Source organism: Myxine glutinosa, chromosome 9 (genome assembly GCF_964187855.1).
Source record: "Myxine glutinosa chromosome 9, kmMyxGlut1.1, whole genome shotgun sequence".
Classification (NCBI taxonomy): Eukaryota; Metazoa; Chordata; class Myxini; order Myxiniformes; family Myxinidae; genus Myxine; species Myxine glutinosa.
In genome coordinates this window covers 139,868,407-139,892,352 of record NC_136269.1, presented here as the reverse complement: position 1 = coordinate 139,892,352, position 23,946 = coordinate 139,868,407, and the positions used below count along the sequence as shown (strand labels likewise).

The 23,946-nt window shown below is 46.6% G+C and overlaps 1 protein-coding gene across 1 annotated transcript in view; it reads right to left on the bottom strand.

Annotated features, from left to right (window-relative positions):
• LOC137434852 (5-hydroxytryptamine receptor 3A) overlaps positions 1–23,946 on the bottom strand; it is a 92,898-nt gene that overhangs the window by 12,081 nt on the left and 56,871 nt on the right. The window contains exons 6-8 of the mRNA XM_068128002.2: positions 11,174–11,334; positions 10,822–11,032; positions 7,099–7,287 (exon numbers count right to left, since the gene is read on the bottom strand). Coding sequence (XP_067984103.2) covers positions 7,099–7,287; positions 10,822–11,032; positions 11,174–11,334 — 561 coding nt within the window. The remainder of the gene's footprint in view (positions 1–7,098; positions 7,288–10,821; positions 11,033–11,173; positions 11,335–23,946) is intronic.

Here is a 23,946-nt window from a genome sequence, read left to right as displayed (position 1 = left end):
TTCACAGCCACAAAGTATGTAATGAAAAACACTTCACAGCCACGAAACACGAAATTAAAAACACTTCACAGCCACAAAATATGTAATTAAAAACACTTCACAGCCACAAAATATGTAATTAAAAACACTTCACAGCCACAAAATATGTAATTAAAAACACTTCACAGCCACAAAATATGTAATTAAAAACACCTCACAGCCACGAAACACGAAATTAAAAACACTTCATAGCCACGAAACACGAAATTAAAAACACCACACAGCCACAAAACACGAAATAAAAAACACTTCACAGCCACAAAACATGAAATTAAAAACACCACAGCCATGAAACATGAAATTAAAAACACTTCATAGCCACGAAACACGAAATTAAAAACACTTCACAGCCACAAAATATGTAATTAAAAACACTTCACAGCCACAAAATATGTAATTAAAAACACTTCACAGCCACAAAATATGTAATTAAAAACACTTCATAGCCACGAAACACGAAATTAAAAACACTTCACAGCCACGAAACATGAAATTAAAAACACTTCACAGCCACAAAACACGAAATAAAAAACACTTCACAGCCACGAAACATGAAATTAAAAACACTTCACAGCCACAAAACACGAAATTAAAAACACTTCACAGCCACAAAACACGAAATTAAAAACACTTCACAGCCACAAAATATGTAATTAAAAACACTTCACTGCGACAAAACACGAAATTAAAAACACCTCACAGCCACAAAACACGAAATTAAAAACACCTCACAGCCACGAAACACGAAGTTAAAAACACCTCACAGCCACGAAACACGAAGTTAAAAACACCTCACAGCCACGAAACATGAAGTTAAAAACACCTCACAGCCACAAAATATGTAATTAAAAACACCTCACAGCCATGAAACACGAAGTTAAAAACACCTCACAGCCACGAAACATGAAGTTAAAAACACTTCACAGCCACAAAATATGTAGTTAAAAACACCTCACAGCCACGAAACACGAAGTTAAAAACACCTCACAGCCACAAAACACGAAATAAAAAACACTTCACAGCCACAAAACATGAAATTAAAAACACCTCACAGCCATAAAATACGAAATTAAAAACACTTCACAGCCACGTGATTTAAAAACACCTCACCACCACATAATTCAAAATACCTCACCACCACGTGATTCAAAACCACCATCACGTTATTAAAAACACTTCACAACCACGGAAACAAAAGTTTCAGGGATTAGTTCAGTGACAACAGACACTGCCAAAATATGTAGATATATAGATAAATAAACCTGAAAATCGCTGAGCCAGAATTATTTTTTGGTCTGGGAAGCCTATGCGAGGTTTCTTCTTCTTCAGCCTCTCACAACCCTGGGTGAATATGCGATCTTTTTTTTTTAAGTTCGAATTTTGCCAAATCTGTTTTATTTGTTTGTTAATATACCTCAGCCATTGACAAATCTGGAATTATAATTTTATTTGAGGTTCAAATTAACTCGGGACATTGTGTCAAACGATGCCTGCATGTCTGAACATGTGATAAATAATTAATCGTCCCCAGTCGAAGACTCCTCTTCTTCACGCAATAACAACTTCCAGCTTCCAGACTGTACATCCAATCATCTTCAACTTTTGCACACTTGTTACTCTTCATGACTTCTACTACACTATGAAGTTTCACGTCGATCAATGAAGTGGTTCAAGAGATATAAATGTTTTTATTATTTGCCTTTAATTAACGATATCTGCCAAACCACGTGACATATCGCAAATTCCAAAATGTCATTTTAGTAGACTGATATGCTGAACAGATTTGTGAAGTTTCCCCTCGATTGTATCACAAATGAGAGAGGAGCTAGGTTTTTAATGTTTGTGCTTAAACACGTCATAACTCTGAAACCATGTGATGCATGACGTCATGCTCGCTGGCTTTTTTGTTCGTCATGGGTATGCGATTCTGCCTGCAAAGTTTGGCCTCGATCTGTTCAGGCGTTTTGGAGTGGATTTTAATGTTTTTCACTCAAAACAATATGGCGGCCGAACCATGTGACCTGCGACGTCATAATTACCATTAAAATATTCTGCAGACCGAGTCCCTCCTATGGTAAAAATTTGCTCTCAATCAGTCCTATTATTGCAGAGAAAATGGTTTTTAAAGAAAACAGAAAAAAAATTCCCCAAAAAATTCTCAAAAACTTCCTGGATCCAGAATAATTTCCTGAGCTTCACCAAAAACTAATCAATTCTTCCTTATCCCAAGTGCAATCTTGGGATAAGGAAGTTTTTCCTTAGTTTTTCCTTCCTTCAGAAGAAGTTTTTCCTTCACAGATGCCAATCCTACTGTCATGTATGAAGCTGCAAATATTCACCGTTGTATCCCTGCGCCCCAGCTCGGATGGCGCTGCAGTAAATCGAGCCTGTTTCGGGAGAGTCAATAAACGTGTGCTACAATCGATCGTAGTTTGTCGAGATACCTTACATGGCGACGAGGATAAACATCTAGACCATGACTTCTTTCGGCCATATCGATGAATTCGACCCTCATGAGGGAGATTTTGACACGTATTCTGAGCGGTTGTCTTTATACTTCGAGGCGAACGGCATCGCGACCGAAGCCCGGATGAAGGCCGTCTTCCTGTCCGAAGCCCGGATGAAGGCCGTCTTCCTGTCCGAAGCCCGGATGAAGGCCGTCTTCCTGTCCGAAGCCCGGATGAAGGCCGTCTTCCTGTCCGAAGCCCGGATGAAGGCCGTCTTCCTGTCCGAAGCCCGGATGAAGGCCGTCTTCCTGTCCGTTTGCGGAGGTGAGACGTTCACACTCGTTAAAAACCTGATTCGGCCTCGGACAATCCAGGAGCTCACGTATGCAGAGCTCAAGGCCGCTTTGAAGGAACATTGTAATCCATCTCCTTCAGTCATCCTGTGTCGGTTTAATTTTTCCATGTGCAGACAGCAGCAAGGTCAGTCGATCGCAGACTTCATTGCACACCTCAAAAAAATGTCACATCTGTGTGAGTTTGGGGACACGATTGACGACATGCTCCGTGATTTGCTAGTGGTTGGCATGTTCGATGAACGCACTCGTAGACGCCTGTTTGCTGAGAGAAGACTGACGTTCCAAAATGCCAGAGACACCGCCATTTCCATGGAAAGTGCTGAACGCAATGCTACAAGCATCGGTGCCACTCGCTCATCTGGTACCAGCCCTGCTGTGAATCGGTTGGATCATAATCAGCCAAAACGTTGGAACAAGTCTCTTCGTCAGAAGCCAGTGCAGTCTCAAACACACAACAAATGTTTTCGGTGCAACGGAAAGCACCCTCCGGAGTCGTGTCGGTTCAAAGATGCCACCTGCCATTTCTGTTCGAAAACTGGCCATATTGCTCCAGCTTGCATCACTCGCAAATCGGGAAAAGGGAAAGCTGCTGACAAGAAGATTCATCAGTTTATCGGTTCGGAGGAACCTGAGTTTGACCAGGTGAGCTCTGTTTCCGACAACTCAGAATCGTATGACCTGCTTCATATTGATTCTCACCATAAGCGGGACCCTCTTCTTGCCACTGTTGTCGTCAACAATCGACCATTGCAAATGGAGGTCGACACTGGTGCTGCCGTCTCGCTCATCAGCCATGCTGTTTTCACAAACCTGTGGAGTGATGCTGACCGACCCCATCTGAAACCTACTACCTATGGACTTTCCACCTATACAGGTGAGAAGATTGTTCCCTGCGGTACATGTGACGTCACGGTGGGCTACCATCACCATGAGTTTCACCTACCCCTGATCGTCATTCCTGGAAAGGGCCCTTCCTTACTAGGCAGGAACTGGTTGAGCATAATTCGACTGAAGTGGAAAAGCATTCATCAACTCCGGGCAGCCAACGTTTCTCCTACCGCAGCATACACACTCAAAAATGTGCTGGATCCGTACCCGGATGTCTTCAAGGATGAGCTTGGAACCTTGAAAGGACATACGGCTAAACTCAGTGTTGACCGGGATGCCAATCCTATATTTTGCAGAGCTCGCCCAGTCCCTTTCGCCCTGCGGGAGCGGATTGACAAGGAACTGGATCATCTTGAAAATCTGGGCATCATCGAGCAAATCCAGTATGCCGAATGGGCGGCGCCCATCGTTCCGGTCATCAAATCGGACCAGTCCATCCGCATATGTGGAGATTATAAAATGACCATGAACAAGTGTTCTTCATTGGATAAATATCCAATCCCGAGGATCGAAGACCTCCATGCTCGTCTCACGGGAGGCAAGACTTTTACGAAACTCGATCTCAAATCCGCCTATCTACAGCTCCACTTGGACGAGAATTCGAAACAGTATCTTACCATCAACACACATCATGGGTTGTACAGGTACCACCGACTCAGTTTTGGAGTGAAATCTGCAACTGCAATTTATCAGCGTGTCACGGACAGTTTTTTTGCCGCTGAACGCAACGTCGTTTGTTACCAGGATGATATTCTGGTTACTGGTCGTGCGGATGTGGAACATCTACAAAACCTGGATAGAGTTCTGAAGAAAATTTTGGACTCCGGCCTACGTTTACGTCGAGACAAGTGCAAGTTTATGGTGCCATCAGTCACGTACCTGGGTCATATGATTGATGCCGAGGGTCTACACCCGACAGATGAGAAATTCCGAGCTATCAAGGATGCTCCTGCTCCACGAGACGTGACCGAATTGAAGTCATACCTCGGTTTGCTTCAGTTCTATGGTCGTTACATCCCGAATGTGACCGACGTTTTGGGCCCCCTTTATCGGCTTTTGAGGAAAGGAGTCTCCTGGAGCTGGGGGTCCACTGAACAATCAGTATTCCAGACCTCTAAGGATCTGCTCAAATCGTCCAATGTTCTCGTTCATTTTGATCCATAGAAGGATCTTGTGCTGACATGTGATGCCTGTCGGTATGGAGTGGGGAGTGTAGTATCACACGTGATGCCTGATGGTACGGAAAGACCTGTTGCATTTGCATCCAGAACGTTGTCCCCAGCAGAGAAGAACTATTCCCAACTTGACAAGGAAGGATTGGGAATCGTTTTCGGCGTCAGCAAATTTCGCCAGTACCTTCTTGGACATCATTTCACGATTCGCACTGATCACAAGCCGCTGATCAGTCTGTTTGGTCCAACTAAGGCGACATCTGACACACTATCGCCCAGGATCATCCGCTGGTCCCTCTTTCTCGCTGCTTATGACTACACCATATGTTATAAGCCCGGTTCGTCTATCACAAATGCAGATGCCATGAGTCGGTTACCCCTTCCAGAATCCGTTGATGATTCGCCGACACCAGGATCCATTATCGCACTGATGGATCATCTGGAAGATTGTGCTGTCGATTCCGGCCAGATCCGCACTCATACTCGACGAGACCCCGTTCTGTCCAGAACTGTCCCGGCTGTACAGCTTGGATGGCATTTGCTACCTGAGGGTGACCCAGATTTTGCGGCTTTTAAAGCACGTAAAAACGAACTCAGCATGGAAAATGGTTGCCTACTCTGGGGATGTCATGTCGTGATCCCGGAAAATCTGCGTTCCAGGGTCATGGATGAAATCCATGACTGTCACCCTGGGATTGTGAAGATGAAGTCACTCGCTAGAAACTATGTGTGGTGGCCGAATCTTGATGCTGATATCGAACATCATGTTCGACATTGTTACCCCTGCCAGAGCACCCGGAATACACCTGCGAAAGCGCCACTGCATCCCTGGGAATGGCCCAGCGAACTGTGGCATCGCCGACATCTCGATTATGCCGGGCCTATTAACGGCAGCATGATTCTAATCATCACGGACAAAATGGATCGATGCCGATATGACGCGTGGTACTACGTCAGCCATTGTCATCGAAAGACTCAGACGCTGTTTCGCCACTCATGGTCTGCCCAGGATGATCGTGAGTGATAACGGTTCGTGTTTTTCCAGTTCTGAGTTGGCCGAGATCACACGTCGGAACGGCATCAAACATAAGTTTGTCAGCCCACATCACCAGTCTTCAAATGGCTTGGCCGAACGATCCCTGGGAATCATCAAATCCGGAGTGTAGAAACTTCAGGAGGGAACCCTGGAAACAAAGCTTTCTCGTCTCCTGTTCAAATACCACATCATGCCACAATCAACAACCGGTGCAGCTCCGTCTGAGTTATTGATGAAACGACACGTGAGATCGACACTTGACAATCTCAAACCAGACACATCATCGAATGTTTATCAGAGCCAGCTTAATCAAAAGTTGGTGCACGATAAGACGTCCAACAGTCGCTGTATCAACATCGGAGATCCAGTGTTTGCCCGAAATTTTGGTGCAGGTGCGACGTGGCTACCGGGGGACATTATCGAGAAGCCAGGTCCACTGTCCTGTGTGATTCGCCTGCAGAATGGCCGTGAAATTCGTCGACATCAGGACCACATAACCTACCGTCACTGTGAGTCGATAGAGCCTGCAGCATCGTCACAGTCAGAACAACAGTTCGACCCGCCACTGCCGGAGATCGTCGTGGCCGCTCCAGCCGGCTCGGATGGCCCGAAAACCTCTGCGAACGCGACACCCTTCGTGGAGACAAAAGGAATCACCTCGGACTCTGTATCCACTTGTACACCGCGACGCTTGTACACCGCTTGGCGACGATGGTGGGATAGCCATGTAAGGTATCTCGACAGACTACGATTGATTGTAGCACACGTTTATTGACTCTGCTGATACAGGCCCGATTAACTGCAACGCCATCCGAGCTGCGGCGTAGGGATACAACGCGGTCACGGTGTAGGGATACAACGGTGAATATTTGCAGCTTCATACATGACACTGAGCTTCACCAAAAACTAATCAATTCTTCCTTATCCCAAGGACAATCATCCCACCAACTTTCATCTAAATCCGTTCAGAACGTTTCCAGATATCTTGTTCACAAACACACGAACACATGAGCATACGAACACACACACACACACACACGGACGGACACGATCGAATGCATTACTCCCTAGCGGGAGTAATAAATAACCATGTCTACCAAAATCATTTAAATTTCTGTACCTTGGGAATACATCCAGTTACCTGGCTCTATCAAACATACCATTGTCGCCACTCGGGTTCTGATTTGAATCATCGCTCGTGGTACTGGAAGACAGACCAAGGGAAGTGAACAGCATGGCCCACGCTCCACCTTCTGGATTACCGCGGTGTCCGTAGAGCACTCGTAGAACAAGCACGGTCTCCAGCAGGCTGATTACGAGCAGGGCGATGCACACCACGAAGTAGACACCTGTGGGTCACACCAGCAGGAATACACATCAAGGAAGTACACAGGTATGCTCTGAGGCTAACTAAAATGTTATAGGTAACAGAACAAATTGTAATATCTAGATCAACTGATCATGGGTGGAAGCTTGTGTGGGGGTGAAGACATGTTTACTGCATAGATCTGAGTCGTTAGTGAATGGAAGAGTTGATGAAGTGGAGGAGTCATTTACATCAAAAAAGGAAGAGGTCTCAAACACTGCCTTGGGGAAAACAAGATTTCAACGTGCAGTACATCAGAGAAGGTGCATTTGAAAATTACATCTGTCATGGACATTGAGAAAATGGACCCCAGTCGGATTACATTACCAGATGTTTATGTGAAGGTCTGTAGGATAGAGCAGGGCCAGTTTCAGTTCAATATGACAACTTACTTCACAAGAGAGAGAGAGAGAGAGAGGTGAAGATGTTATTGGTATTATTTACCTTTTTGTGTTTGCGAACAACCAGCCAGATGATCTGAGGAAAGGTGTTGCTTCATAGGGTCTTCTCCACCACCAAATCGAATTCCAATAGCAGTTTGGTCCGAATATGAAAGGCCTTGGTTTCTACGCCATCATGCTGAGTAAGATGTGAGGCAGGGGAGTCAGGACAGAGGGGGGACCAGTACTCAATCAAACTGCAGATGAAGGCCTTGTCGGTGGGTAGGCGTTCAGGTGCGTCAAGGAAGGAATTTGTACAACGGAGGATGCCCAGTCGGCGGCTGGCTTTGGAGACCAATTTGTGATGATGTCAAGGTCTGAAGAGAGGGAAGACGCTGCAGCATACCTGTCTGAAGGATGAGGGATGTTACGGCAGAGGGTGGAGTCATCAGCAAATAGATAAAGAGGATTTTCCAGAGAGTCAGAGAGATTAGGAATAGGACTGGGCCCAGAACACTGCCTTGGGGAACTACAGGCTTGACTCGGAGAGGAGATGAAAGGATTCCGTTGAGTGCCACACGTTGACTACGAGAGTGGAGGAAGTCAGTGACCCATGTGTAGAGTTGGCCTTGGATGCCATAGGAAGAGTGGTTGGAGAACAAGGCGGGATGCCAGATTGTATCGGAAAAAAGAAGAAGAACAAGCGTGACACCAAGGTCCCCCGTCGGTGAAGTGATGTGAGTTGACAAAGTGGAAGACGCAAGGCGGCCATCTTGGATTTTGACGTGGCGACCCAATTTTCAATAGCCTTCTTCCTTATGCCTAGATACACCCACACACCAGATTAGAAGTTGGTACTTCGCTTATTTTTCAAGATATTCCGCTCACAAGGTTCAGACATACATGGCGGCGGCCATCTTGGATTTTGACGTGGGTTGCACCCACACACTAAATTAGAATTCGGTCCTTCACTTACGCATGCATGCACGCACGTACACACGCACGTACGCACGCACGCACGCACGGATGCACGCACACACGGACGGAGGGGAAAACCATAGTCCCCCTTTCGCCCCGCGGTGCGACTGGGGACAAAAAGATTCACATTCTATTTTTGGCCGCATGTTCGTTGGATTTCCTTTAGCTTGATGTGAAGTTTCATTCCTGGTCCAGGTGTTCGGTTCAGGTGTTCATGCACATTCTCTAGGTTGGACAGGCATAGATCGATCGTCTTTGTTTGAGATGAATAATTGAAGGAAAATCGTCGTATTTTGCTTCATGAGCTCCGGATTTATTGTTGTCAAAAGTCAATGTAGTTAATTTTTTCAAATCATTGTGAAAGTAATAAAATTAATTGTTGAAAGGTACAATGGCATCATTGCAATAAAGAAAATACATTAACTATTCTATAAATTATGTAATGCGAAGAATTACATAATTTATAGAACTAGATAAGCTAGGAATTGCTCTGTGTCCTTCTGCTCCTTCCATTTCCCTGTATATTACTCTTATTTTATTTCTTCTCTTCTTCTTTGGTTTTGTATAAATAGTAATAAATCCCTGTTATTTCTTACCTTTGGTTTCTTCATTCACATCCGATCGTCTTTGTGATTTCCCCCATTGAGTACCTGTGGTGCGATTTCGGCCAGCGCTTCACAATCGGGTTAGTCATTGTTAACGGCCCGCGCCGCAGTTCGCTCGCTCGGTGCAACCAACCAAATTACACTGCGGCATGGCGGGGGTGTTTCCTTGCGTCCCGGAAGGCGCTGGTACTTAGGTCATAGGACGGATAGGCCTAATACCCTACCCAGCGCTGACTGGGCATGACATCATACCCTCAGGATCGGCGACGGCCAGTATAAAGGACAAGGGGTTAACCCCCCTTGGCAAGGGGAGCGCCGTCGTCCCAGATCCGTAACAATTGGTGCGGTGGAATTGGAACTGGTGTGGGCTTTGGAACCGGTGCGGGCTTTGGAACCAGTGTGGGCAATGGAACCGGTGTGGGCTTTGAAACCGGTGTGGGCTTTGGAACCGGTGCGGGTTCTTTCTATAATATAATGCGAAGTGTGGTTTTTGTCCGTGCGTTCGCACATTTGGTTGCCTCCAGTTTCCGGCGACCGCTTTCGCGATGCTTTTGAAAAGCTCTGCACTCGGGCAAAACTCAACGTTCAACCAGAAGAAATGCATTGCACCAAAAGAGGTACATTTTAAATGTATAAATGCAACATGGACTCACAATTTGTTTATAGCAGTGCCTAAGAGAAGACCTGGGATGATAGGATGGCTTCAAGGTATGCACACTCGCTTCCAAGCTGTCTAGTTCGAATCTCTGCCAAGGTATTAACTGTCATCCTGGTGTATGATAGACTTGGTGAATCATCAATGTGTGCTGTCCCTATGATCGACGTTAAATGGGGTGTTCCGTCTACCGACATTAGTTGGGAGAGAGGTAGGGAGGTAGGAGAAATATGAGGAGGGTGAAAGTTGGGGAGAGGGGGAGACGTTTCCTGCAGGCTTGATGGGTCCAATAGTTTATTTCGGTATTGAAGTTCAGGGAAGACATCTATTAATTATATATTGCGATCAGTGGTGTATGTCCGTGCGTTTGTCTGTCTCCTGTTTACAGTGGCCGCTTCCTGCGTTGCTTTTGAAAAGATCAACCATCAGTTTTTAAATGGCGGGAGAACAGGCATGAATAATATTGATGTCAAATTTAATTTCACAAGCAGGATATTTTGCTCTTTTTAGACAATCCTCCACCGCCCGATGGTGCACCACCATTTTGCGGTGGGTGGTAGCCGCGGTATAAGTAGTTCAGAGCTTTGGCTGTGAATGAAATAAAGCGTGCAATGCAAATAACCTTTTGAAATTCCATTAAACAATTGAAATTGATAGATTAACTTAACCTTCATCGGTCACTCGGGATCTCTAACGTGCTGCCTCCACACCATGCTGCCAACCCATGTGGGCGTGATATTAACTGTGACTGAAACTGAAAATGGGACAATTATTATTTCATTTGTACAAATTCTCCAACAGAAGTGTCAAGCCAAGAATAACATTGCAATCGCCCTAGCATTAACATTTGGAGTTTGGCCTGGTGAAAGGACATGTTTGGGTCGGGTTGTAAGACGTACCGAGGAGCGGAGTGCCCTGGGCAGTTGCAGGGAGGATTCCAACAACAGTCGTGAGGAAGACAAAGTAGCCCAACAAAATGGTGACTTTGAATGAAACGCGCTCCCCACACTCCGGGGGCAGCATGAACCCTGCCAGGTCGACTATCATGAGAAGCAAGCTTGGAACCAACAAGTTGACCACATAGAACAAGGGTCTCCGCTTGATGATCATCTGAGTGGGAAGGCGAGACAAAGCAGGCCATTATCCAGAATCACCTAAACTCCATTTTGGCCATAATCAACATGAAAAGGACCTGCAAAAGCAGAATGTAACAGAATGCATTTGAGACGGAAGTATGAGTGTTGGACTTACATTGAAACGGTAAAATGAGAATGATGTTCCCTTTTGGTTTGTAGCCTCATGCATGAATGGCTCGATCTCGAGAAGGCTCCATTCTCCTCCACTCACGAACACAAGGCGGTCATTCTTGAGCTCCTCAACCGAACGTTGCAGGTCGAGACTCACCTCTGTAGCTAAAAACCGCACGATACAAGAGTAGTCATTGGAATGGTGCTCTTGAAAGAGCCACTTTATGCACAAGTTTGCATGATGTACAACTCCAATATAGCTTAGATAAGGCCCATAGTCACTGGGTCCAATTATGTCTGACTTCCCTCAACTCCAAGATAGCTTAGATAAGGCACATAGTCACTTGGTGACTTCCAATTATGTCTGACTTCCCACAACTCCAAGATAGCTTAGATAAGGCACATAGTCACTTGGTGACTTCCAATTATGTCTGACTTCCCACAACTCCAAGCTAGCTTAGATAAGGCCCACAGTCACTGGGTGACTTCCAATTATGTCTGACTTCCCACAACTCCAAGATAGCTTAGATAAGGCCCACAGTCACTGGGTGACTTCCAATTATGTCTGACTTCCCACAACTCCAAGCTAGCTTAGATAAGGCCCATAGTCACTGGGTGACTTCCAATTATGTCTGACTTCCCACAACTCCAAGATAACTTAGATAAGGCGCATAGTCACTGGGTGACCTCCAATTATGTCTGACTTCCCACAACTCCAAGATAGCTTCGATAAGGCCGACAGTCACTGGGTGACACTCCAATTATGTCTGACTTCCCACAACTCCAAGATAACGTAGATAAGGCACAAAGTCACTGGGTGACTTCCAATTATGTCTGACTTCCCACAACTCCAAGCTAGCTTAGATTAGGCCCATAGTCACTTGGTGACTTGCAATTATACCTGACTTCCCACAAATCCAATATAGCTTAGATAAAGCACATAGTCAATGGGGGACTTCCAATTATATTTGACTTCCCACAACTCCAAGCCAGCTTCGATAAGGCCCACAGTCACTGGGTGACTCCCAATTATGTCTGACTTCCCTCAACTCCAATATAGCTTAGATAAGGCCCATAGTCAATGGGGGACTTCCAATTATGTCTGACTTCCCTCAACTCCAATATAGCTTAGATAAGGCCCATAGTCAATGGGGGACTTCCAATTATGTCTGACTTCCCTCAACTCCAATATAGCTTAGATAAGGCCCATAGTCAATGGGGGCCTTCCAATTATGTCTGACTTCCCACAACTCCAATATAGCTTAGATAAGGCCCATAGTCAATGGGGGACTTCCAATTATGTCTGACTTCCCTCAACTCCAATACAGCTTAGATAAGGCCTACAGTCACTGGGTGACTTCCAATTATGTCTGACTTCCCTCAACTCCAATACAGCTTAGATAAGGCCCATAGTCACTGGGTGACTTCCAATTATGTCTGCCTTCCCTCAACTCCAACATAGCTTAGATAAGGCCCATAGTCACTGGGTGACTGCCAATTATATCTGACTTCCCACAACTCCAAGATAACTTAGATAAGACCCATAGTCACTGGGTGACTTCCAATTATGTCTGCCTTCCCTCAACTCCAACATAGCTTAGATAAGGCCCACAGTCACTGGGTGACTTCCAATTATATCTGACTTCCCTCAACTCCAAGATAACTTAGATAAGGCCCATAGTCACTGGGTGACTTCCAATTATGTCTGACTTCCCACAACTCCAAGATAACTTAGATAAGGCCCATAGTCACTGGGTGACTTCCAATTATATCTGACTTCCCACAACTCCAAGATAACTTAGATAAGGCCCATAGTCACTGGGTGACTTCCAATTATATCTGACTTCCCACAACTCCAAGGTTTGGTAAACCTATTTCACATTCTATATAATTTTATTCTGATATGGTATTTATAGGTTTTTGCTCTGTTATTTAAATCCTTGATGTCCAGTGTCATTCAATCCTCTGCCAAGTTTATTTCCCCCACACACCTGTATTCTGCACTGAAAGGATGGCCTAGTGGCATGCACACTCGCTCTAACCTGCAACTAACCTGGATTAAAATCCCAACCCAGCAACAAACTGTCATTCTGGAGTTTCAAAATGGAGAAAGTCGAGGACAGCTCCAGCACTATTAAGAGTCGTACCATCCTGGATGAACTATTGTTTGTTCTTGTCAAGGTCCTCATTCTACAAACGCAATGCAAAGTGGATTTGAAGCAAAGCAAGGTAGTAGGTCGGATTAAGTATCTTCTCCATTAATTTGGAATCAATGAGAGTGCACCAATGAAACATAGTGTTTTATAATATGCACCCAAACGTTTTCCACAATATTCTCCTCGTACATATACTATATAAAATACTATGCAAAAAGCGCACGATGAACAAAAATTAACTGCCTCCCCGTTGCCTTTCGCCGGCTGCATCCCGTCCCGATGGACTGGGGGCCCCGCCCTCTGCGGAGTGCAATATTTCGATTTTCGTGTCGCGGTCGTCATAGTCGGTGGTCGACTGAAATCTGCTGTGGTGATGCACAACGATCTACATCAACCGAAATCTGCTGTGGTGATGCACTATGATCTACATCAACTGAAATCTCCTGTGGTGATGCACTACGATCTACATCAACTGAAATCTGCTGTGGTGATGCACGACGATCTACATCAACTGAAATCTGCTGTGGTGATGCACGACGATCTACATCAACTGAAATCTGCTGTGGTGATGCACTACGATCTACATCAACTGAAATCTCCTGTGGTGATGCACTACGATCGACATCAACTGAAATCTGCTGTGGTGATGCACTACGATCTACATCAACTGAAATCTGCTGTGGTGATGCACTACGATCTACATCAACTGAAATCTGCTGTGGTGATGCACGACGATCTACATCAACTGAAATCTGCTGTGGTGATGCACGACGATCTACATCAACTGAAATCTGCTGTGGTGATGCACTACGATCTACATCAACTGAAATCTCCTGTGGTGATGCACTATGATCTACATCAACTGAAATCTGCTGTGGTGATGCACTACGATCTACATCAACTGAAATCTGCTGTGGTGATGCACTACGATCTACATCAACTGAAATCTCCTGTGGTGATGCACTATGATCTACATCACCTGAAATCTGCTGTGGTGATGCACTACGATCTACATCAACTGAAATCTGCTGTGGTGATACACTACGATCTACATCAACTGAAATCTGCTGTGGTGATGCACGACGATCTACATCAACTGAAATCTGCTGTGGTGATGCACGACGATCTACATCAACTGAAATCTGCTGTGGTGATGCACGACGATCTACATCAACTGAAATCTCCTGTGGTGATGCACTACGATCTACATCAACTGAAATCTCCTGTGGTGATGCACTATGATCTACATCAACTGAAATCTGCTGTGGTGATGCACGACGATCTACATCAACTGAAATCTGCTGTGGTGATGCACTACGATCTACATCAACTGAAATCTCCTGTGGTGATGCACTATGATCTACATCAACTGAAATCTCCTGTGGTGATGCACTATGATCTACATCAACTGAAATCTGCTGTGGTGATGCACTACGATCTACATCAACTGAAATCTGCTGTGGTGATGCACTACGATCTACATCAACTGAAATCTGCTGTGGTGATGCACGACGATCTACATCAACTGAAATCTGCTGTGGTGATGCACTACGATCTACATCAACTGAAATCTGCTGCGGTGATGCACTACGAACTACAACAACACAACAACAACATGCATTTTAAGGCCATTTTCCCTGCTAGAGCGGGGGTTAGCCTTGCGGTCCCCATGACAATCTTCTCCATTTTGCCCTATTTTCTGCATCTCCCCTTGTTAACCCCCTTGCCCGCATTTCTTCTTCCACTATCTTTAGCCAAGTCTTTCCCGGTCTTCCCCGTCCTCTACTTCCTTCGACATTCATTTCAATCACTCTTCTCAACCAGTCACTTTCATCCTTCCTCAACACATGACCAAACCATCTCAACCTGTTCCTCTTCACAGCATCAATCACAGGCTCTATTCCCATCATCTTTCGCAATTCATCATTTGTCTTCCTCTCTCTCAACGATACTCCGCACATCCACTGAACCATTCGCATTTCCACCCTTTCCAGCCTTCGTTGCTGCTCTACATTCATGACCCATGTCTCGCTCCCATAAATCATAACACTTCTCACACATGCAGCATACACCTTTCCCTTCAGCTTCAACGACACTCCCCTGCTCATCAGCACGCCACTCAGTTCCCGAAACTTCTTCCATGCACATCTCACTCCAGCAACCATTGCCGAGTCTGAACCACCTTCACCATTCAGCATGTCTCCGAGGAAACAAAATGTTTTCACACCTTCCAGCTTCACGCCGTCTCCAAGATCCAACTCAACATTTCCTCCATCTGCAGCTCCCTCTGTGCACACCTTACATTTGAATGTAGCTGCCACACAGGTTAATGACCCTGTCAGACCACTACATTTTTGATGAACCCACTCAGCGCACATTGTACATTGAATGGAGTTCACTCCGACACCCTTCCTGCACACAGCACATGGCCACTTCCCAGTTCTTTCCACCTCACCACATGCTTTACCACTTGCCATCACCTTTGTCTTTCCCATATTCACCTTCAGACCTTTTGTCTCCATACATTCCTTCCACTTGTTCATCTTTTCCTTCAGTCCCATCCATACTTTCCGCAATCAACACCAGATCATCTGCATACAACAACTCCCACGGTAAACCCTCCTTTACGTTCTGAGCCAGCACCTCCATCACAGCTACAAATAGTAATGGACTTAGTACCGACCCCTGATGCACTCCCACCTTCACCTCAAACTCACCACTGTTCCCGTCCTTCGTCGTTACAGCTGTGCGCGCTCTTTTGTACATTGCCATCACAACTCTGATCAACCATTCCTCCACTTCTAACTTCCTCAATGCCCATGTCAATACTTCACGTGGAACCCCATCGAATGCTTTCTCCAGATCAACAAACCCAAGAAACATCTTCTGCCTCTTCTCCATGTACTTCTCCTGCAACTGCCTCACAATAAAGAGCGCGTCTGTCGTTCCTCTTCCTGGCATAAATCCAAACTGCATTTCGTCGATCTTCACCTTCTTCCTTATCCTCCTCTCCAACATCCTTTCCAATACCTTCATTCCATGCTCCAATGACTTTATCGCTCGGTACGAGCCACACTCCAGAGGGTCACCTTTCCCCTTGTATAGAGGGACGAGGGTTCTCAGTTCCCAATCCACTGGAATGCGACCTTCTTTCACCACCCGATTACAGATCTCTGTCATTCTCTTCACACCCCAACTTCCTGCTGCCTTCAACATATCTCCCACAACTCCGTCGGCCCTCCCGCTTTTCTACTCTTCATTGCTTTTATCGCTTCCTCAACTTCCTTCTCAGTTATCTTCTCTGCCGGTCCTAAAACTGGGTTACTCTCTATGTTGCCATCCCATTCATTCTCTGTATTCAACAGCATTTCCATATTTATTTTCCTTCCATCTTGCTTTAATTCCATCTGGGTCCACAACGATTTGTCCCACTTCATCCTTCAAGCAACTCACCCCCATCACATCACACCTCTCTTTCGCTATCTGCTTTGCAATCCTGAAAACCGCTCTCTGACCCTCTTCCGAATCCAAGCGTTCTCCGAACATTTTCCTACATGCCTCCTGTGCCTTTGCTACCTCTTTCTTTGCAGCCTTCTTGGCTGCCTTATAACTTTCATGCTCTGCTTTTTCTGCTCCTGTACCCTTCGCCTTCTGCCACTCCTTGAACTTCTTCCTCTTCTTGTCAATCCTCTTTTCAACTTCATCATCCCACCACCATGTTTCCGAGTGCCTCGGTGGTCCTTTTGTCCATCCACATACCTCACCAACGGCTCCCAACAGACTATCTTTCATTGACATCCAACCACGTTCAAGCTCAACCACATCATCCTCTACCCTACTCAGCCTCTCTTTTAATGCCTCCCTTAGTGTCACCTCTTTCAACCTCCACACCTTCATTCTCGGTTGGTACTTCACCCGTCGAGCTCTCCTCGCACCTTTCACCCTCATGTCGCAGACAACCAAGTGGTGCTGTGAAACAGCCTCCTCCCCCGGGATCACCTTTGTGTCCCAGAGGTGCCCCTTATCTCGCCTATGCACCAGCAGGTAGTCAACGGTTGTCGTCGACCCACCTGACGTGGATGTAACAAGCTTATTATCCCCTTTCTGGAACTGAGTATTACAAATCAACAAATCAGCTCCATCAGCAAACTCCAAAATCCTTTCACCTTCTCCATTTCTCACACCATATCCATAACCCCATTAACTCCCTCAAAACCGTCCATACTCCTTCCCACATGTCCATTTAGGTCTCCTCCTACCACAACAACTTCCTCATCTTTCACGTTTTCCATCAGCTTCTCTATCGCACACCAGAACTTGTCCTTCTCTTCATCGCTCCGACCAACCTGTGGAGCATATCCCGAAATGCCGTTCACCAAGAGCTTTCCAATCATCATTTTCACCATTAACAACCTATCACTCACTCTAGTCACACTCACCACATGCACTATGAACTACCACCGTTTAGATGGTAGTTTAGTTTAGAATGCACTATGAACTACATCAACTGAAATCTGCTGTGGTGATGCACTACGATCGACATCAACTGAAATCTGCTGTGGTAATGCACTACGATCTACATCAACTGAAATCTGCTGCGGTGATGCACTACGATCGACATCAACTGAAATCTGCTGTGGTGATGCACTACGATCTACATCAACTGAAATCTGCTGTGGTGATGCACTATGATCTACATCAACTGAAATCTGCTGTGGTGATGCACTACGATCGACATCAACTGAAATCTGCTGTGGTAATGCACTACGATCTACATCAACTGAAATCTGCTGTGGTGATGCACTACGATCTACATCAACTGAAATCTGCTGCGGTGATGCACTACGATCGACATCAACTGAAATCTGCTGTGGTGATGCACTATGATCTACATCAACTGAAATCTGCTGTGGTGATGGACTATGGTCTACATCAACTGAAATCTGTTGTCGTGATGCACTACGATCTACATCAACTGAAATCTGCTGTGGTGATGCAGTATGATCTACATCAACTGAAATCTGCTGCGGTGATGCACTACGATCTACATCAACTGAAATCTGCTGTGGTGATGCACTACAATCTACATCAACTGAAATCTGCTGTGGTGATGCACTATGATCTACATCAACTGAAATCTGCTGCGGTGATGCACTACGATCTACATCAACTGAAATCTGTTGTCGTGATGCACTACGATCTACATCAACTGAAATCTGCTGTGGTGATGCACTATGATCTACAACTGAAATCTGCTGTGGTGATGCACCACGATCTACATTAACTGAAATCTGCTGCGGTGATGCACTACGATCTACATCAACTGAAATCTGCTGAGGTGATGCACTACACTCTACATCAACTGAAATCTGCTGTATCTATGTATGTTTATTTTTCAAGATATTTCGCTCACAAGGTTCAGACATATACAGTCAAGTGAAAAAGTAAGTACACCCCATGTAAAGTTTTGACTTATCAACATATTTCAACATACAGCTATTTGATCTTCATTTCAACAATATTGATAGATAAAGGTGATATAATATAACAAATATCATGAAACATTTACATTTTGTAGTCCATTGTATAATTTAAATAAACATAAATGCAAATTTCGCATGTGGAAAAAGTAAGTACACCCCTTCATTTATCACTACTTCAAATACCTAAAATTAGAATCAGGTGCACCAGCTCAGGTGCAAATGATTAAAACATCATTAGAGAGGATCTTGGAGGAACCTGTCTTATTTAAACCTCGGACATTTAGTTTGGTTTGCTCTTTGTTGTTGAAGTGTGTGGCGCCACCATACCTTGATCAAAAGAGCTCTCTGAGGCCTTCAGAAAGAAGGTTATAGATGCCTAGGAGTCTGGGAAGGGATTTAAAAAGATCTCCAAACAATTTGAAATCAATCATTCGACTGTCCGGAAGATCATCTCCAAGTGGAGAAGATTCCAAACAACTGCCAACTTGTTCAGGCCAGGCTGCCCCAGCAAGTTCAGCCCGAGAGCAGACCGCAAGATGCTGAAAGAAGTCTCTAAGAACCCCAGAATGTCATCACGGGACCTACAGGTAGCTCTTGCCACTGTTGACGTCAAAGTGCACGAGTCTACCATTAGAATTGACCTGCTGCTAAATGGCTGCTAAAATTTGATCTACATGGGAGGTGTGCCAGGAGGAAACCTTTGCTGTCCAGAAAGAACATCAGGGCAAGACTAAAGATTGCCAATGAACACCTAGGCAAATACCAGCACTTCTGAAACAATGTGCTCTGGACAGATGAGTCAAAGGTAGAGCTATTTTACCACAGTACCAGAAGACTTGTTTGGCGAAATCCAAAGACAGCATTTGACCACAAGAACCTGATACCAACTGTAAAGCATGGTGGTGGAAATATTATGGTTTGGGGCAGCTTTGCTGCATCAGGGCCTGGGCAGCTCACCATCATAGAATCCCCTATGAATTCTTCATTGTACCAGAGGGTGCTTGAGGATAATGTGAGGCCATTTGTCGGAAAGTTGAAGCTCAACCGAAGGTGGACCTTGCAACATGACAATGACCCTAAACATACCAGTAAATCCACCAAGGAATGGCTGAAAAGAAAGAAATGGAGGGTTCTGGAATGGCCAAGTCAATGCCCGGATCTAAATCCCATCGAGATGTTGTGGGGGGATTTGAAACGAGCTGTGCATGCAAGAAACCCCTCAAACATTGCACAGCTGAAAGAATTCTGCATGGAGGAGTGGGCAAAAATTTCTCCCAGTTGATGTCAGAAACTGGTCGACAGTTGTAAGAAGTTCCTACTTGAGGTTGTTTCTGCCAAAGGGGGCAATACCACCTATTAGAGCCAAGGGTGTACTTACTTTTTCCACATGCGAAATTTGCATTTATGTTTATTTAAATGATACAATGGACGACAATGTAGCGGTTACCGGAAGCATGACACAATCACCTTGCACCGGCCGATGACGTAACCAGCGGGCGGTTACTTGCCCGGACTCGCCCAGACGTGTCCGGACTTGCCTTGCCCGGGCGGACTCTCGATTTGCATACCACGCCCCGTTGAGAGGCGTGGCTGACTTATTTGCATACCACGCCCCGCCTGAGTGGCGTGGCTTTTGTGTGGTGAACTTTTGATATAAATTGCCGCCCGTGTTAACGGGCTCTTCAGTGCTTTTGAGTTCTTTCGAGTTGAGCTAGAATAAATAGCTCAGTGAAACTTCGTTCCTGGTGTCGTCCATTTTGTCCGGCTTTATCGTGCGAGCATAGCTCCACAATTGGTGACTCCTTTTCGAGAACACGGCGATGGAGTCATCTGTAGCTTTGAAGCTCCCTGGCTTCTGGGAATCACACGCAGCCGTCTGGTTCGCCCAGGCAGATTCTCTCTTCGCCCTGCGGAACATCATGGAGGACACGACGTGCTACCACCATGTGGTCTCCACGCTCAACGCCTCCACTGCTGCCCGGGTCCTGAGCTTCCTACAGAACCCGCCGAACGCCGACAAACAAGTCTCTTCCAAATCCTGGTGTCTCTTCCAAATCCTGGTGTCAACAAGCAAGTCTCTTCCAAATCCTGGTGGCATCTGGTCAAATCTGTTTCTGGTGTTTGTTCCCCCTCCATCCCCTCCCTCACCTCAAATGGCCACACGGCTGACTCCGCGCGTGAAAAAGCTGAATGCCTCAACTCTGTCTTTGCCTCTAAATCTTCTGTCCCAAACCCATCCCTCTCTGTACCCACCGTACCCAGTCGTACCCAGATGCTCCTGGACTCTGTGTCCTTTCCTCCTGACAAGGTGGAAAGGTTTCTGTCAACCCTCGACTCTGATTCTGCAACTGGACCTGACGGCATCAGCCCACGGGTCCTAAAATCCTGTTCTTCCGCTCTTTCACTCCCTCTCTCTGTTCTCTTCACCCTCTCTTTTGCTCAAGGTCATCTTCCATCTGCTTGGAAATCTGCCAACATCACCGCTTTGCACAAAAAAGGTGCAAAAACAGATCCCAGCAACTACAGACCAATCAGCCTTCTCCCAATTATCAGCAAAGTCATGGAATCCATCATTGCTTCAGATATGAAATCTTTCCTCTTCTCCAATGGCTTGATCTCTGATCATCAATTTGGTTTCAGACCTGGACACTCTACTCTGGACATGCTGCTTCTGCTTTCTCAACAATGGATGGAGGTCCTCAATGCCAAACAGGAAATTAGAGCAGCCTCCCTTGACATATCACGTGCCTTCGATACGGTCTGGCACCCCGCTCTGCTCACCAAACTCTCCTCTTTTGGTATCAATGGAAATCTCCACGCATGGCTGGCGGACTTCCTCTCTGGTCGTAGTCAACGTGTGGCCCTGAATGGGTTTCTCTCATCTCCTCTTCCTGTTCAGGCTGGAGTTCCACAAGGCAGTGTTCTGGGCCCTGTGCTTTTTCTGGTCTTCATCAATGATCTCTCTGACTCTCTTGAAAATCCTCTCTATCTCTTTGCTGATGACTCTACTCTCTGTCGCTCCATTCTTCATCCCTCAGATCGGCAGTCTGCTGCCTCCTCACTCTCTGCAGACCTGGACAAAATCACAGACTGGGCAAACAAGTGGAACATGTCTTTCAATCCTGACAAATCTCACACTCTTACGATGTCTCTCCGAAAAGACCGACTGGACAACCCTCCCATCCACTTTCTGAATAATCCTCTCCAATAAGTTCTGTCACTCAAGCTTTTGGGTCTCACTATCTGCCATGATCTTTCCTGGGAAAACCACATTTCAAATCTGGCCTCCAAAGCCAGTCGCCGACTGGGCATCCTCCGTCGTGCAAAGTCCTTCCTTGGCACACCTGAGCTCCTCACCACATACAAGGCTTTCATCTGCAGCTCAATGGAATACTGCTCTCCCCTCTGGGCTGGTGCTCCTGCCTCACACCTAGCTCGTCTTCACGCTGTTGAAACCAAAGCATTCAGAATCTTTGGAATCTCCCGCGATGAAGCTAACTCCAAGGGCCTCTCACTCACTCACCGCAGGCAGGTTGGTGGTCTTTCCATCTTCTACCGACTCCTCTCTGGCCTTGCCCCCCCAGCTCTCTCTGGGCTCTGTCCCGCAAATATTCCTACAGGTCGCACAAGATCTGCCTGCAACCCTCTTATGGTCAAACTGCCAAAATCAAGACTCTCTGCTCACCTTCACTCCTTCATTCCTCTTTTCTCCCGCCTCTGGAACAAACTCCCTCACTCTCTTCAATCCCACTCCACCCTCCAGGTCTTCAAAACTGCTGTTCACCACCATCTCTTATCTTCCCCCATCCAAAACCTTGATCTTTTCTACCCCCGCTAATTTCACCCCAATTCCACTTTTTTGAAATACCAACTTCTGTCCTGGAAGTCCTTGGTGTCCTTCTGTTTTATACTTCTCCCTCCACCTCCCCCCCCCCCTTCCCACGCCTCCTCCCCCCAAGCCCTCTCCCTTCCACACATCTCCCTGCTCTCAAATGTTGTGTTTGTGTGCTTCCCCTTCTCTCCCCATCTTGTTTTCCGCTCCCTCTTTTTGTGTGTTTTGTTTGTCTGGTTGATTTGTTTGTGAAGTAAATGTTAGCTCTTTCACGAGCCTCGATTCAGTATACAAAAAAAAAAAAAAAAAAAAAAAAAAGGCACGCTCAAAGGCCTACTCCTCGGTGCGTTTGGACTCACAGAGACCGAATGCGCGCGACAACTGCTCGACCTCCCGGAGCTGGGTGAGGCCCATCCATCTGAGCGCATGGACCACATGCTGGCTCTACTCGGCGACCACAGCCCGGATTTCCTCTTCGCGAGCTGTTCCTCTGGCAACTACCCGGGCAGGTACGGTTAGCTTTGGCTAACTCGCCCATCACGGACCCTCGCGCCCTGGCCAAGGGGTCCGATAAATTTTTCTCAGCCAGGCGACACGTCGGAGCGGCCGCCTGGAACCCTGGGCCGATCGAGGCAACGCCCACGCCACGACCGGCGCCACCACCGGCCAAGTCAGCGCCACTGGCGGCAGCCGCGACGCCCCATCGACCGAACCCGACGCGACCGCCGGAGCCTCCACCAGACCGGACCATGTGCTACTACCACGCCAGGTTCGGGCAGAAGGCCAGAACGTGCCACCCACCGTGCACTTTCGACAGGTCGGGAAATGACCAGGCCGGCGCTCGCTGCCTGCCATGAGCGTCGGCCATTCAGGCAGCCTTCTGTTTATCATGGACACAGCGTCCGGGCGTCGTTTTTTGTGTGACACCGGCGCTCAGCTGAGCGTGATACCCGCCTCGGTGCAGGACAAACAGGCCAGGCTTTGCGGCCCCGCCTTGGTCGCCGCAAACGGCTCCTCCATCCGCACCTTCTGTTCGCGCAGTGTCGCACTCTGCTTCGGGGGCCAGCGCTTCAGGTGGGACATCATCACGGCGAATGTGCCCATGGCCTTGCTGGGTGCAGATTTTCTGTGCGCGCATGGGCTTTTGGTGGATGTCAAATGGCGTCGGCTCATCAACGCGGAAACCTTCAGCTCGCTCGCTTGCTCATTGAGCGGCTCCGCACCAACCAAGCTAGCCTGCGCTCTCCCGGCCGCGGACGATTTCACCCGCCTGCTCACCGAGTTTCCCGCCCTCACGCAGCCGACG